The sequence below is a fragment of the Alexandromys fortis genome, unplaced genomic scaffold (genome assembly GCF_014885135.2).
Source record: "Alexandromys fortis isolate MF-2015 unplaced genomic scaffold, M_Fortis_MF-2015_v1.1 scaffold_9, whole genome shotgun sequence".
NCBI classification, from domain to species: Eukaryota; Metazoa; Chordata; class Mammalia; order Rodentia; family Cricetidae; genus Alexandromys; species Alexandromys fortis.
In genome coordinates, this window is record NW_026067892.1 from 20,467,383 (window position 1) to 20,484,051 (window position 16,669).

The 16,669-nt window shown below is 42.5% G+C and overlaps 1 protein-coding gene across 5 annotated transcripts in view; it reads right to left on the reverse strand.

Annotated features, from left to right (window-relative positions):
- The window catches only part of Ascc1 (activating signal cointegrator 1 complex subunit 1), an 87,985-nt gene that overhangs the window by 70,214 nt on the left and 1,102 nt on the right, over window positions 1-16,669 (reverse strand). For all 5 annotated transcript variants that reach the window (XR_007591303.1, XM_050140046.1, XM_050140034.1 and 2 more), the window contains 4 exons: window positions 15,639-15,780; window positions 13,436-13,535; window positions 10,086-10,183; window positions 8,600-8,778 (listed from right to left, as the gene is read on the reverse strand). Coding sequence is in view for 4 of the 5 variants with exons in the window: in XM_050140034.1 (XP_049995991.1) it covers window positions 8,600-8,778; window positions 10,086-10,183; window positions 13,436-13,535; window positions 15,639-15,780 (519 nt within the window). In the remaining variant the exon portion in view is untranslated. Of the gene's footprint in view, window positions 1-8,599; window positions 8,779-10,085; window positions 10,184-13,435; window positions 13,536-15,638; window positions 15,781-16,669 lie in introns of those variants that run through there.

The window sequence follows — 16,669 nt, forward strand, 5'->3', positions numbered from 1 at the left end:
CAATTATCCCTATAATAGTGACAAACTGAAACAAAAAGAAAACTGTAATTTTCCAAAAGGCTACTTATAATGCCATCATAAACAGGAAAAAATAAGAATAATTTTAATATAAATAGAAAACTAATGTCAGACACGTTAGTTCACACCTTCAGTCTAAGCACCTGGGAGGCTGAAGCAGAGGATTACTTTAAATTTGAGGCCAATCTAAGATATAAAAATGGGTTTATATAATCTGCAGAGTAAGACCCTATCAAAAAGCCATTTTCCTATGTCTTAAACAACGGGATGCCGATACCATCCCACCACACCTTTTTCCTGCCCTGGGACCCCACATGCAGACTGCCACTAGAAAACGACTGCATTCTAACGCCAGAATGGAGAGCACCGGGAAGCCTCTCCCATATAACAGGGATGACAGTCCCCCTGCTGCTCCCAGAGAATGGTTTAAAAGCAGGAAGGCGGCTATGTATGTAGGTATGCAGTCTCCCAGAAAGCAGGACGGAAGTAATTCAGGCTGATTAAGGCCAGCATGATGCTCATAGCAGACAATCTCATTCTGGTAGAATTAAAGTGATCTTTCCAGTATTTGCTCCCTATCAGCCTATGCCAGTAGCCAAAAAAAAAAAAAAAAGCAAGAAGATGAAAAGGTGTGAAGACACACACAGACAGACTAGTCCCAATGCACTTGTCTCACGGGAGGCAGGCATAACACTGAAAACAACTAGGACTGAGCTTCAGTTACATTTATGTTTACAAAACAGAATTTCAAAACTGACCAAACTCGCTGCCAGTAAAAATTGATGCTTGGGCACTTTGTGTTTCTGGATTCGCTTCTTTTGTGTCTTGTACTGCTGGGCCAACTCAGTGTCCTGCCTTTGAACCACATCTCTCAGGTCAGTGCATTTGAACTTCTAGCCCATCTTCCATTCACAGGCAAAAAGAAATCACCTTGCTTTGAAATGTTAAATGAAAACTATACTCTAACACATATGTGAGTGTCTGACATACACATAAACCTTGTTTAAGCCCTTAAAGCCAATTTTGTCATTAACAAAGGGTTGGATAATCTCTATGATGTCCAGGCTGTCCCTCACAGTTGTACAGTGTGAATCCATTCACCCTCATAGTCTCATTGTTAAGTAATCAATTTTATAACTCTCAGCACTGATGCACAAAGCACCTGATGTCCAATACTCTATACACACATATCTATCTCACCACACTTTAGTACCCTGAATCCAGCTTTAACGGGACATGCCTGGGAGTGGTGGCACACACCTACTGTGATCCAGCACTTACAAGGCAGGAGACTTAAGGGGCCAAAGCCAGCCGATGCTATACATGAGACCATCTAAAAAGCCAAAATAAGGGGACTGATAGCGCTGGAGAGATGGCACAGAAGTTAAGAGCACTGGCTGCTCTTCCAAAGGATCCAGGTTTGATCTGAAGCATCCACAAGGCAGTTCACAACCCTCCGTATCTCCAGTTCTAGGGAATCCAATGCTCTCTTCTGGCCTTTGCTGGTACCAGATTCATATATGGTATATACACATACATGTAGACAAAACACCCATACACATAAAATAACATAAAATTTTAAATAAATAAATGGATTAGGAGAGAAGGCCCAGTAGTTAAAAGAGAATTTCTGGCATTCAAAGGCACAAGTAAATACATGGTGCATACACATGTTCTCACTCTCCCCTTCCCTCCCTTTCTTCCTCTCTCTCATACATACACTAAATAAATCTTTTTGAAAAATAACATAAAACAATAAACAGGGCAGCAGAAGCAAAAGGAAAAGGGGAAAAAGGAAAGGTGGGAAGGGAGAAGGCAATATAATGAAAATCGGGGCCTTGTGCATACAAGGCAAACCCTTAGTACCTAGTCACAGCTACAGCCCAGCATCACACCTTATGCAAAAATTAATTGAACTAAGTAGCTAAAAATAAAAAAGCAAACAAGTAAAACCATATAAAATCTAAAAAAAGACACAAGTAGTTTCACATTTTACAGCTATGTGAAAAGTCGTTAACTGTGATATCAGAAGATCTAAAATACAAAAAAATTATAAACTGGACCATCAAAATATATTTATTCCATATAAAACAATTGATAATAGAATAAAAAAACAAACTCCATACTGGGAGAAAACATTTGCAAATCATACATTCTTAAAAGAACTAGCATCCAGGATGAAAAAGAAGCAAATGTGTGTTTACACAACAGTTTAAAAAAAAGATAACTTTTCTTTTTCTTTTTTTGAGACACAGTCTCACTACAAAGCCCTAAATGGCCTGCAACTTGCTATTTGAACAGGCTGGCTTTGAACCCAGAGATGCACCACCTGTCTCTGCCTTCTGAATGGTGCATGTCACTACACCCAGCAACAATCCAGTTTTAAAGACTTCTAAAAATCTCTTATTTTATTTTATGCGTATCTGGGTGTAGAAGTTAGCTTGATTTGGGAAATATCATCTGGGTATGTATATTATGTATATGTGCAGCGCAAGTATACAGGTGCCCTGAGAGGTCAGAACAGGTGTCAGATCCCCTGGCACTGCAGTTACAGATGATTTCGAGTCACCATGGGAATGTGGGGACCTGAATCCAGCTTCTCTGTAAGAGCTCCAAGTGCTTTTATTAACTTCTGAGCCATCTTTCTAGTCCTGAAAACAACCAATTTTAAAATGGGCAAAAACATGAAAAGGTAACTCACCAAAGAAAATATAACAATGAACGAAAACAAAGTTGAGTATAATGAAATATCGTTGAGGGGCTGGAGAGATGGCTCAGCGGTTAAGAGCACACTGACTGCTCTTCCAGAGAACCCGGGTTCAATTCCCAGCACCCACATGGCAGCTCACAACTGTCTGAAAATGCAGTTCCATGAGATCTGACACCTTCACACCAATGAACATAAAGTTAAATAAATCGTTTAAAAAAAAGTTAAATATCGTTGAGTCATTAGAGAAATGGATATTAAAACTATACTGAAATGCTACTCCAAAACTATTAAAATGGCTAAACGATAGTGAAAAGAGGGCTGGGAATATAGCTCAGTGGTAGAGTGCTTACATAAGACCCCATGTTTCCCAGCACCACAAAACAAGAAAACAGCGGCAACACAAATGCCGACACAGACACAGAACAACTAGAATTACTGTATGTGGCGTATGGAGATGCAAACTGGCACAGGCACCCTAAGAACTGCTTGGCAATCTCCAAATTAAAAAACAATTATTAGGAGAAGGGGAAGAAGTGTGTGTGTGTGGTAAGGGGTATGTGTGAGTGTGTGCAGTGTGTGACTATGTGTGTCTGGTGAGGGGTGTGTAAGTGTGTGTAGTGTGTGACTATGTGTGTCTGGTGGGAGGTGCGTAAGTGTGTGTAGTGTGTGAGTGTGTGTGTCTAGTAAGGGTGTCTGCAGTATGTGAGAATGGTGAGGGGTGTGTGTGTGTGCATTGTGTGGGTATATGTGGGTCTGGGGAGGGATGTATGAGTGTGTGCAGTGTGTGTGTCTGGTGAATATGTGGATGTGTGAGTGTGTATGTGACTTTGAGTAGGTGGGCATGTGTGCAAGCCACAGCACTCATACGAGGGTGAGAAGACAATTCTGTGAACTCAGTTTACTCCTCCCAGTTCACATGGGCTCCAGAAACCAAACTGAGGTTGTCGGCACGCACAGCAAACACTTTACCGGCTGAGCCATCTCACCAGTCCTGGTAACATTTTGGTTTTATTTGTTTTGGTTTTGGTTTTGGTTTTTCGAGACAGGATTTCTCTATAGCTTTGGAGCCTGTCCTGGAACTAGCTCTTGTAGACTAGGCTGGCCTCGAACTCACAGAGATCCACCTGCCTCTGCCTTCCAAGTGCTAGGATTAAAGGCAGGAGTCACCACCACCCGGCCCTGGTAACATTTTTATAAAGTTAAACATATACTACAACACATACTAGGAATCTCCCTCCTAGGTATTTATTGTAAGAAAATGAAAACTTATGTTTATATAAAAACTACTACAAAATTGTCCATAGCATTCCATTCATAATTGTCAGAAACTGGAAAAGTCCAAAGGACGTGTAGTAATAAACAGACAAGAAAACTGTAGCACACCCATGAAGCAGAACCCAGCTCAGGAAAAATGAGAACTACAAATATATACTACAGTGATATTTTATTATAAAGCACAAATAATCTGAAGATTGGAACACAAAGCCAACCACACTAGTCAGTCGTACAGGCCAGGCAGCCACACTAGCTAGCCATAGAGACAGGGGGGTGGGGGGTGTATGCCTTATCCCTTTAATCCCAGTAGCCACACTACTAGTTAGTCATAGAGGCAGGGGGGTGGTGGTGCACGCCTTTAATCCCAGCACTAGAAAGAAACATAAAGCCGGATAAGACAGGGACTAGACCTCTTTCATTCTGAAGATTTCGTTGAGGTAAGAGCTCTCTAGTGGTTGACTGCTTTGCTTTTCTGATCTTCAGATTAAACCCAATATCTGTCTCTGGGTTTTTATTACTCATGCTACAATACACAGCATGGGTAAAGCTCAAACATTACCCTAAGTGAAAGAGGCCTGTGCAAACAGCCTATCAGTGTGAGTCCATGAATATGACATGACCAGGAAGACAGAAATGAACACCGCTAGGATGGGAAGGGCAGCTCTGAAAGGGCTGCCTGCAGTCATGAGCCTGCTCTAGATCTGAACAGTGATGACAGTCACAGGAACCTGCATTTTAGAGACCCGAGCTCCAAAATAAACAATTTAAGCTCCAAAGCTAATTTCACTGTAAGATAGTTCTGAGTATAATTATAATTTTTTAATCCTTCCATCCTGACAAACTACGTAAAGAATATTTTAAACTTGGAACTTTTAAGTAGACCATCTACGTTTAAAAAAAAAATCTCTCAAGAACAAAAAAAAGAAAAAAAACTATGCTGGATAGTGGTGGCACACACCTTTAATTCCAGCACTTGGAAGGCAGGGGCAAGCAGATCTCTATGAATTGGAGGCCAGCCTGGTCTACAAAGCAAATTCCAGGATAACCAGAGCTGTTACACAGAGAAACCCTGTCTTGAAAACTAAAACCAAACAAACAAAAATCTCTCAAGCTCAGAAAACAGAAAGAAGGAAAGGAAGATTCAAAGAGCTAAAGGTCCAGGGGCTGGAAAGATAGCTCAGCAATTAAGAGCATTGGCTAGGCTTGCAGAAGATTCAAGTTCAGTTCTAAGCACCCACATGGTGGCTAGCGATATCTAATAACTCCGGTCCTTGGAAATCCATCCTCCTCCTCTGGCCTCCACAGGCACTGCACACGTGGTACACTTACATACAGGCAAAACCCTCATACACATAAAATTAGAAATAGATAAATCTTTCAAAAGAAAAAAGACGAAAAGGTCCAGAGGCAAACAGCATCTCTGAACATAAATATCTAATCACTCGTTTGCCCACAGCAGCTAAGGCTGCCTGCAAAAGACCTGCACAAGGTCAAGCAGGGAACATTCCAACAGAGAGGAAGCTGAGAGGTTACTGACTGCTGATGGCTGGCCAGGGGAGGGAGAGTCAGTTTTCTTTAGGGGGTATGGTCCATTCTTATCTGCCCTCCTGCAACCCACCACACCCTGTTTAGTGTGTGTGCGTAGGCCCCACGCCACAGCACACATGTGGAAGACAGAGGACTACTGTGCTAGTAAGTCATCTCATTACATCACTTAACCAAGCATTTGACTATAAGTTTGTCAGGCTGGTTTATCACGTACCTTTCCCCCGCCCCCTCTCTCACCAGCCTCTGGGAGATGTTTCAGAAAACTTGGTTGAGAGAATTAATGCTATAGTGAGTGTTAGGCTGCACCATCTGGTGTATGGAATACATTCGGGATCTCTTTAAGCTTCTTTATAGCTCTGCTTATATCTTGCCCTGACAAGGCTATTTAAAAAGTGACCTATATGCAGAACCTGCAGGTGCTTAAGAGACAAGCGACCTGAAAATACTACAACCTAACAAAACCCTTCCTGCACAGCATCCCACTCCATCACACGGCCCGGGTGTCCTCTGGAGCACACTCTATAAAGAAGAGGCTGGAAGCGCAACTTCTGCCTCTTTTATCCCTCCCTATGACAAAAACAACACAGAAGAACATCTAGGATTGGCAAAAGCAGGGAAAACACCTAAAGAAAATTTTGCTTTCGAATACATAAATTTCTTGAAGATGATTTGGATAACTACATGAAAAGACTCAAATACACACACTCCTTTTCCACTTCTAAGAATTCAAGTAAGAAACAAATCAGACTACTCAGATCAGTGTCATTACGATAATGAAAAACAGGAAAATAAAGACTGTGTTAGATGGAATACTAAGTAGCATTCAAAAAACTAAGTTATCTGAGCCAGGGATGATGTCACATCTTGTCATCTCAACTGCACAATAGGCTGAAGCAGGAGACTGCGAGCTTCAGAATAGCCTGGCCTGGGCAACACTGACAAAGCCCCTATCATAGAAGAAAGGAAGGACGTGGGGGAAGGCAGAGAAAACAGAAAAAAATCATTTGAAATCTGTTATGTCACTTTAGCCTTGACTGTTGTCATTTCATATTTGATCTCCAAAGAACAGTTGAAAGTTTGATGGCTTTGTCCAATGACAATACAGATAGACTGCTGTTCCAAACGAAGCAGAACATAAAATCACACATACGCCAACGAGGCTTGGTTTTTTATTTGTTTTTTTTTTTTTGGACAGGGTCTGGCTCTTTAGCTCAGCCAGCCTCAAACTCAAGCTCTTTCCACTCTCAGCCTCCTGAGTGCTATGGGATCTGTAATTGCTTCATGACCTTTATTCCTTTTGTTTTCTAACTCTGCTTTTGCTTTTGTTTTTTAAAAAGTCTCACTATTGGGGGCTGGACAGATTGCTCAGCAGTTAAGAGCTCTGGCTGCTCTTCCAGAGGTCCTGGTTCAATTCCCAGCTGCAATATGGTGGCTCACAACCATCTATAATGAGATCTGGTACCTTCTTCTGGCCTGCAGACAGAACACTGTGTACATTATAAGTAAATCTTTAAAAAAAAAAAAAGGAGGGGAGGCTGAGTCAGGCAGATCTCTGTGAGTTCGAGGCCAGCTGGTCTACAAAAGCTAGGTCCAGGACTGACTCCATAGCTACAAAGAAATTCTGTCTTAAAAAACCAAAAAAAAAAAAAAAAAAAAAAAAAAAGTAAGTGCTGTGGGAACTCCTGTATTGTAATAATAAATGACTATTTATCCTAGACTGACCTTGAACTCTAGATTCTCTTACCTCAGCCTGGAATGCTCAGATTTCAAGCATGCACCACCATGCCTTTCTAAAGTTTATTCATCTGTTATCCTAGTCACAAGAATTTCACTGTTACTGCTGGGCGGTGGTAGTTCATGCCTTTAATCCCAGCACTCAGGAGGCAGAGGCAGGTAAATCTCTGAGGCTGACATGGTCTACAAGAGCTAGTTCCCGGACAGGCTCCAAAGCTATAGAGAAACCCTGTCTCAAAAAGCCAAAAAAAAATAAAAAATAAAAAATTCACTGTTATATAACCATTATGGAGGCAGATTTATTTTTCTTTTTGATGTGTATAAGTGTGTGGGTACTACATGTATACCTGGTGCCCACAGAGGTCAGAAGAGGACATTGCATCTCCTAGAACTGGAGTTATAGGCAGTTCTGAACCACCAGATGGATGCTGAGAACTAACCCAGGTCTTCTGGAAAAGCAGTAAATACTCTTCACCTTTGAGCCATCTGTCCAGCCCTACAATTCTATACACCAATTTGTCTTTACCACACAACTGCCTGGAGGCAGAAGATCAGCAGATAATGGTACTTCCTTCATCCTGCCACCCAAAAGGCTTGGTGGTGTGGAACACTGTATACACAGAAACAGCCTTCTCTGCAGGCATGATGGTATGCATCTGCAATTCCAGTATTTGGGAAGTGTTGGCAGGAAGAATCAGAATTCAAAGTCATCCTCAGCCGCATAGCAATCCAGTCCCAGAAGATCCCATGTCCTTTTCTGGCCTCAGACACCAAGCAACACATGCCACACGGACTACATGTAGGCAAAACTCGTGTATACATAAAATAACCGGAAATTAAAAAGACTAGAGGATTGGGGAGATGGCTCAGTAGGTAAAGTGCTTACTGCACAAGCAAGAGGATCCAGTTTCAGATTCCCAGCACCCACAGAAAAGCCAGGTGCCATGGCAGCTATCTGTATCTTCAGTATGGGGGGGGGGTGCAGCGACAGAAGGATCCCAGGGGCTAGCTGACCAGCCAGCACTGCCAAATGGCAAGCTGTAGGTTCAATGACAGACCATGTCTCAAAATAGAAGCTGGAGAACAGGAAAGAGGGAGGACATCTAACCTCCACAAGGGCGGGTAGACCACACGCACACACATACATAAATAAATAAATAGACAGATAGACAGACAGACAGAGAGAGATAAATCTTTAGAGCGATGCTCCACATCTTATATCAAAACCTATGGGGAGGTATGTCTATGTTCCTGTTTGAATTATGAACCATTTCATGCTGTTTAAGAAAATTTTTGATTTTGTTTTCTACTTACCATGGAGCACTTCTCCAGCACTTCCTCCTGGAACTTCAGAAATCTTTCCTGCACTTCAACTTCACTGAGGAAGAAGGACAGGAAGTGAGTGAAGGGCTGCCTCCTTCTAAACGTGTCCAGAAGAACGTCAATCCGAGTTCGGGCTGAAATCACGCCATTTCGATGCTGACCAGTAATCACTGCAAGCAAAGGAAAGAAAACATTAAGAGGCTCAAGAACCCACAAGTGCTTGACAGGTAGACGTCATCTGATACTATCATCTCTAGGGATCACCAAGGCGAAGAAACTGCTAGTGAATTCGATGTCAACAGAATAAATTTGAAAATAAAGTATCTGGGGGTGGGAAGGTCAGAAAAGGGCTTACAGCACAAGCACTAAGACCTGAGTTTGGCCCCCAGATGTGGAAAGCACATCTGTAACTCCAGTGTTTAGAAGTGGAAACAGACCCTGGGGTTCGTTGGCCAGGGTTTAGCCAAATCAGCAGTTTCAGGTTCAGTGAGAGACCCTATCTTTAAAATAAACACACAGATAAATAATTAAGATGGAGATCAACTGAGGAAGAAAGACACTTAATACCAACCTCTGACTTCCACATGCAGAGATGCATGCACACCTACAGGAACACGTGAACAACACGCACACATAAGAACATGGTCACCCGTGTCTCTCTCTCTCACCCCCTCTCTCTTGCCCAAGTATCTGAGCCAGGACTGCAACCCAAGCATTTGGGAGATAGTGATAGAAGGATCAGGAGTTCAAGGCCAGCCTCACCTACATAATGAATTTAAGGCCAGTCTGGGTACCCTGACTAAAAAGAGAGGGGTTTGGGGAGGATCACTGAGATGGTTCAATGGATAAAGGCACTTACTGTTGTCAAGCCTGACAACCTAAATTCAATCCCCAGAACCTGCCTACTGGAAGGAGAGAACCAACTCCTGTACATTGTCCTCTGACCTCCATATATGTGTCATGGCACTATGTACCCACACACAGACATACACACACTAAATAATTTAATTTAAAAAATGTGAAGGATGGTGCTGGAGAGATGACTTAGAGGTTAAGGGCATTGCCTACTCTTCCAAAGGTCCTGAGTTCAATTCCCAGCAACCACATAGTGGCTCACAACCATCTGTAATGGGGTCTGGTGCCCTCTTCTGGCCTGAAGGCATACACACAGACAGAATATTGTATACATAATAAATAAATAAATAAATAAATATTTTTAAAAATGTGGAGACTGGGTGTGTTTCTGCACATCTGTAAAAAAATAAATAAAAAGAACTAAGCGTGCCATGTACTGGTGGTGCACGCTTTTAATCCCAGCACTCAGGAGGCAGAGACAGGCATATCTTTGCGAGTTTGAGGCCAGCCTGGTCTACAGAGTGAGCTCCAGGACAGGCTCCAAAGCTACAGAGAGACCCTGTCTCAAAAAAGAAAAAAAAATACAAACTAAGTGCAAACATAAATGATGTCTAAGTCTCACCAATTTGTCCTTCTTGTCCAGGTTTAGGAATGTTAATAGATGTTTTCGTCTCCATTTCTATTTTCTTCTTGGTATCCCCTCTCTTTCCAACTATGTGCCTATAATACGGAAAAAAAAATACATGTTTAAGTTGCATACAGCCAGAGACACTCCCTAAGAGAAAGACACTTCAATAAAAGTGCAGTATTAGTAGTGTAAGTCACCAGGCTTCACAGAGCAAGCTCTCTTCACTCACAGGCAAAGGGGATCACTGACTCAGTGTGTAACCAGAAGACCCATGGCAGCAGCAGGCAGGGCACTGTCTGACAGCAGTGGCTAAGAGCTCACAAATACAAGGCAGAGCGTAAGTGAGACTGGGCCTGCTGTGGATTTTGAAATCCCAAAGCCCACACCCAGTGACACATCTCCTCAACAAGGTCACACCTCCTAATCCTTCCTAAACAATCCACTGACTGAGATCCAGACATTCAAATACAGGAGTCTATGGGGACTATTCTCATTCAAAACACCACAAACGGTAAAGGGCTCGGAAAAGAGATCAGGAATACCATTCAGATAGTCTGTAGAACACAGAAGAACCATGCTTGGTAAGATCTGGAATCAGAATTCAGGAGGCTGAGGAAGGAAGATCACTAGTTCAAGACTAGCCTGCGATACACACACACACACACACACACACACACACACACACACACACGCGCGCGCGCAGGCGCGGGGGGGGGGGGGGGGGAGAAAAGAGGAAAAACAGGAAGTAAACATGTAACCCTAAATTAAGCACAGCACACATTGTTTAAGAGATTTCACCGCAAATATATATTATAATATTATATTATCACTATACATATTATATACTGTATGTGTTTGTGAATGGCCAGGTTCTGAGATACTGACAATCTGATGACTCACAGCAACCAGAGTGGAGACAACTTTCAACACTCCCCTGCAAATGAGACTAACTCATCACAACCCCACCATTCCCTCCCAGCTTTAGCCATCTACTACCGACTAATCTTCCAGCAGGTATGTGGTGCATACCTGTAATCTCAGCAGTTGGGAAACTGAAGCAGGCAGACTGCAAGTTCCAGGTTGGGGGAAGAAGAAAGGAAAGAAAGAAGAGGGTAGGGGCTCAGGGGGAAGACTTCTCAGCCAATGGTATCTACTAATTAGGACCAACATCTAATCTAGTACCCATATGTTCATCAGGAACACAAGAACTTAGGAGTCTACAGAATTCAAAAGTCCATCATCAGAATTAGACATTTAAGGAATTTTTACATACATCAGCAGTAGACCTATGTACACTAACACATGTTACACTCATTTTGTTTTTCAGGAAGCTGAGTCACGTCATTCTGAAATCATATCTTCTAGGAGAAAATGTCATCAGAGCCTAGGAACAGAATAAGTAAGCTGTCAGGGTTAACTTTGGCTTCCCATTGGCTACATTCAAAGAGAATTTTATCCACAGTAGGTATTTCAGAATGTTCTCAAGGATGAAACTATTAGCCTTCAAACGCATTTGAGTTCATATTTGTAGCTCTCCTCCCTGAGTGGACCTAACTCATCCAATATAACAAAAAACAGCAAAGACTCATGGACTTTTTAGACCACTTGATCTTCCGAGGCAGTGAGCTTCTGACAACATTCTATTAGTGGTTAACAAGGGGGAGACCAAGAGAGAGCATGCACATAAGCACATGCGGAAGTCACCGCAGAGTACATAAGCAACTCACAACAGTAATCCTCGAAAAAGCACGCCAGTCTTGGCAGGCACTGAAGATTAATGGAACAGACAAATCCCTGCCTTCTAGAAGCATCCCATACAAACACAGACTATGATAAACACCACAAACCACATGCAGAGGCATTACAAACACATACAGCAGGATAATCAGTGATTGGCAGGGATGGCTGGGATCAAAGCAAGCTTCTCTAGGAAGGAGAATATAACCAGGTGAGAAAGAAAAAGACGGAGGCAAAGGGCATAGCACACACATGAACTCAAAGGATGAAAAAAACCACAGCACATATGAGGAACTAAAAATACCAGGTGGGTGTTCTAACCTTAAGAACAAGGCAGAGAAAGACCTAAAGCAAAAGGAAAAGAAAACAAAATGCAGAATCAGCTAAGGGCATATTCATGACTTTGGCCACTGCTTTAAGGAACCAGAATTCCATCTGACAAGTTTTTTAAATGCATTACTAGTGTGTCATGTGTATACACAATCACATATGTGGGGTCGCCCACCACAGCACGATGCATGGAGACCAAAGAAGAACTTTGTGAGGTTGGTTACCACCTTCCATCTCCACAAAGGTTCCAGGGATGAAACTCAGGTTGCCAGGCTTGCACGGTGAGTGCCCTTACCTGCTGAGCCATCTCGCAAGCCCCCACAGGTGGATTTTAAGCAGAAGTGGTAAAATAATCAGATTTTCCTTTTAAAAAGATCATTCCAAGCCAGGTGAGGTGATGGACATCTATCATCTCAGTAAATGAAAGGCTGAGGCAGGAGTTCCATGACAGCCTTAACAATAAAGCAAGACCATGTCTCAAAAAAGAAAAAAATTAAAGGGGAGGTGGGGAGCTGGAGAAATAGCTCAGTAGTTAAAAGCACTGACTGCTCTTCCAGAGGACTGGGCTTAGAATTTCTAGCCCTCATATGGAGGCTAGGAACTCCAGTTCCAGGGAATACAGTGACCTCTTGTGGCCTCCACAGGCACTGCATACACATGGTGAACAGACATACATGCAGGCAAGACAACAACTCACATAAAAACAAATCTCAAAAACATGGTTTTAAATCATTCCACTTTCAGTGTGAAGGACTACGCAGAGAGCTGGAGTGTGGAGAGACTGTTGCAGTTATTTTAAGAATTCCACAGAAGCCCTTGCAGCTCTTGCAGAGGACCCAGGTTCAGTTGAGAGAATCCACACCATGTGGCTCACCGCTACCTATTAACTCCAGTTCCAGAGGATTGAATAAATTCCTCTATGCTCTTTGGGCACCAGACACATAGGCAGTGTACATACATACATGTAAACATTCACACAGACATATTAGATAAATATTTCTTTTAAAAAAAGAAATCCATAGGAAAAAAGAGGTAGCCGTGAAGATAAACGGTAGGTCCAAAGGACATTTTAAAGTGAAAGTCAACAGGATGTGGCAATAAACAGAGAATGATTAGATTACTCTGTAATCAGTCCTCTGACATTTCAGGACTCAAAATACTAAACTCTTTCATCATCAGGAATCAAGCAGCACAGTAAGTGTGAAAGACTCAAGAGCTGGCTTCCTGCTGGGTTCCCTGGAAGTACTGTCCCCTGAAGCTGATGGGAACTCACTCACTTGTAGAGCAGGCTAGGGGCACTGACAGTGGCCCGGAATCCTTGAGGGATCTGCTGTACCTCATAGGCATCACAGGGCTCATCAGAATATTCCATGGAGTCTGCAAAGAAACCATAACATCTCTGAACGCTGCCGCTCAATGGAAAGCAGCCTCCTCCCCTCTGCCAATCACTCTCGGGGGTTTAAGACAAGAACAGGTGCGAGGAGCAGCTTGACTGACTACTGCTTTAGTGTCCCCCCTTGTCCGCTCATAGAAGAAATAAAGAATAAAAAGAACATGGTGGCTATTGTAAATCCTTCATCTCAGAACCTTGGGAAGGCAGTACATACATATCAATATTTAGATGTTTCCTCTTAGAGAGTCAAGATGCCGACTGGGCAGTGGTGCTGCACTCCTTTAATCCCAGCACTCGAGAGGCAGATGCAGGGGGATCTCTGTGAGTTCGAGGCCAGCCTGGTCTACAGGACAGGCTCCAAAGCTACAGAGAAACCCAGTCTTGAAAAACCAAAAAAAAAAAAAAAAAGAGTCAGGATGCCTAAACAACATGTTTTACTATTATTCTATTCAGATGAAGTTCACATAATATAAACTCAGCCTTTTAAAATCTAATACTTTTTAGTATTAGAGCACAGAATTACTTTAATAAATTATTAATAAATAAGGATGATACTAAGAGAATTTATTCCTTAAAATCTCAACATAGAGAAAAGAGAGGCCAGGCCTTAGGCCTGAAGGAATTCCAGGCTGAGGCCGGGAGGCCAAGGCAGGAAGAGTATCAGCCTGAGTTATATAGTAAGGATATTGAGAGAGACACACAAAAAGAGTAAGAATGAAAAAGAGGAGCCCAAGGCTCAAGGCTGACAACACACTGTAAGAAAGATCACGGGGAAAGTGACCCCCAAAGTTAAGGTATGGTAGAAATCCTTAGGAACCAAAAAGGGGCAACTGCAAAGAACTGAAAGGCCCTGCTCTAAACCAAACCACATGGCCATTGCCCTGAAAATGTTTATTACCCACCTCAACTATTTATTTCTACTTACAAGGTTACCATATGTAAAATAAAGTTAGTTGGGTCTCTGGGACTGTCAATGCATGACTACCAGGAAGAAAGAAAAGAACAACAGTTAACATTATCTGAATCTGAACTAAAGTCTGCACACGTTTATTCAATTGCTGATATTCTTAGCCAGGCATGGTGGTGCACACCTTTAATCCCGGCACTCAGGAGGCAGAGGCAGGGAAATCTCTATTAGTTCAATGCCAGCCTGTTCTACAGTGATTCCATGACAGCCAGATCTACAGGATAAAGAGACTCTGTCTCAAAAAAAAAAAAAAAAAGCAAAACAAAACAAAAAATGATGGGCCATGGTAGTGCACACCTTTAATCTCAACACTCAGGAGGCAGAGGCAGGTGGATCTCTGAGTTTACAGAGTTCCAGGACAGCCAGAGATACACAGAGAAACCCTGTCTCAAAAATAATTCATCTATTTATTCACTCATTCGGTCATTCATTTATTCATTCACTCATTCATGTTCTTTCACAGGCAAAGAGATTCAATTTTGACCCAGAATATTTTTTTTTTCGAGACAGGGTTTCTCTGTGGTTTTGGAGCCTGTCCTGGAACTAGCTCTTGTAGACCAGGCTGGTCTCGAACTCACAGAGATCCGCCTGCCTCGGACTCCCAAGTGCTGGGATTAAAGGCGTGCGCCACCACTGCCCGGCTTTGACCCAGAATATTAAAAGTTAGTACTAATAACTAACTGCAATTTCTTCACACAGGGGCTCTGCAGCTAGGAGCCCTTGATGCTCTTGCAAATGACCTGCGTTCAGTTCCCAGCACCCCACACTGGGCAGCTCACAACCACCTGTAACTCCAGCTCCAGGAGATCCAGCACCCTCTTCAGGCTTCTTTGGACACCCTTGATCATATCTACGTAAGTGCACGCATGCACACGTGCACACACACACACACACACACACACACCTCTAAAAATAATAATGAGTAAAATTACTCCTCGTTGCATTTAAGCCTCTGTACAAGATGAAATATGTCTTGACTTATGAAATGCAACCAAGAACGGCTCATTTGAGAGCAGCTTTGTCAGGATCACTGAACAGCAAGAAACAAAGAACTGCCCCTACAGTACAAGAACATACAGTACAAATACTTCTCATCTGGCCTAAGAGCAACTAGAGTTACCTTGATAGAAACCCTCATCTTCTTCATGGTGATAGTTCTTTTCCTGGATGGGATTCTTCCTGTAATTCCGTCCATCGAGTGTTATAATCTGTGGGCGGAGAACATCCATGACACTTTCTCCAAAGGATGCTCTAGTAAAGTCCTGAAAAAGACAAACCATCTTTTTACCTTTTTTTAATTAGAAATAAAAACGTATGTGGGTAGGATGACTGAACAGGTAATGGCACTTGCTCCCAAGGCTGATGACCCACGTGGCAGAAGAAGAAAACTTGACTCCTGCAGGCTGTCCTCTGAACATGCAGCCAGGAAGCACAGGCGCAGACAAAATAAATAAATGGAATAAAATAACTAAGCCGGGCGGTGGTGGTACATGCCTTTAATCCCAACACTCGGGAGGCAGAGACAGGCGGATCTCTGTGAGTTCATGGGCAGCCTGGTTAACAAGACCTAGTTCCAGAATAGGCTCCAAAGCTACACAGACAAACCCTGTCTCAAAAAACAAACAAACAAACAAAAAACATTAAATTAAAAGCCTCCATTATATGGACCATTATGTATGCCTGAATGGACATAACTGGGCAGTAATTCATAGCACATCCTAAGAAGAATATTGTTGCTTTTCATTGGCCTGCCGCTGCATGTAAACTCTTATAAGGCAAGGACTGCATTTCCTATCATTTATTACATCCCTGACTCATTCTAGACAGTGACTTGTAATCAGTCCTCCGATAAGAGGCATTAGTAGTATATAACCTGCCAGTGACTTTGAGAGAACTTAGGTATCTGATTACTTTAACCTAAAGGTGAGTGCAGTCTTGACATCTACCTAACCATAGGCAAAGTGCTTCGTTCTTCCTATCCAACACAATAACAAAATGAGGAGCCATTCAAACAATATCCACGGAAGAGTGCTAAGTTTGTGTAAAGGCGCTAGACATGCACACCTAACAATCAGATCTAATTTCCCTATCAAAGTACAACTCAAATATGATTTAACACAGTCTCAGACCAACACATCCGTGAGAAGGAAC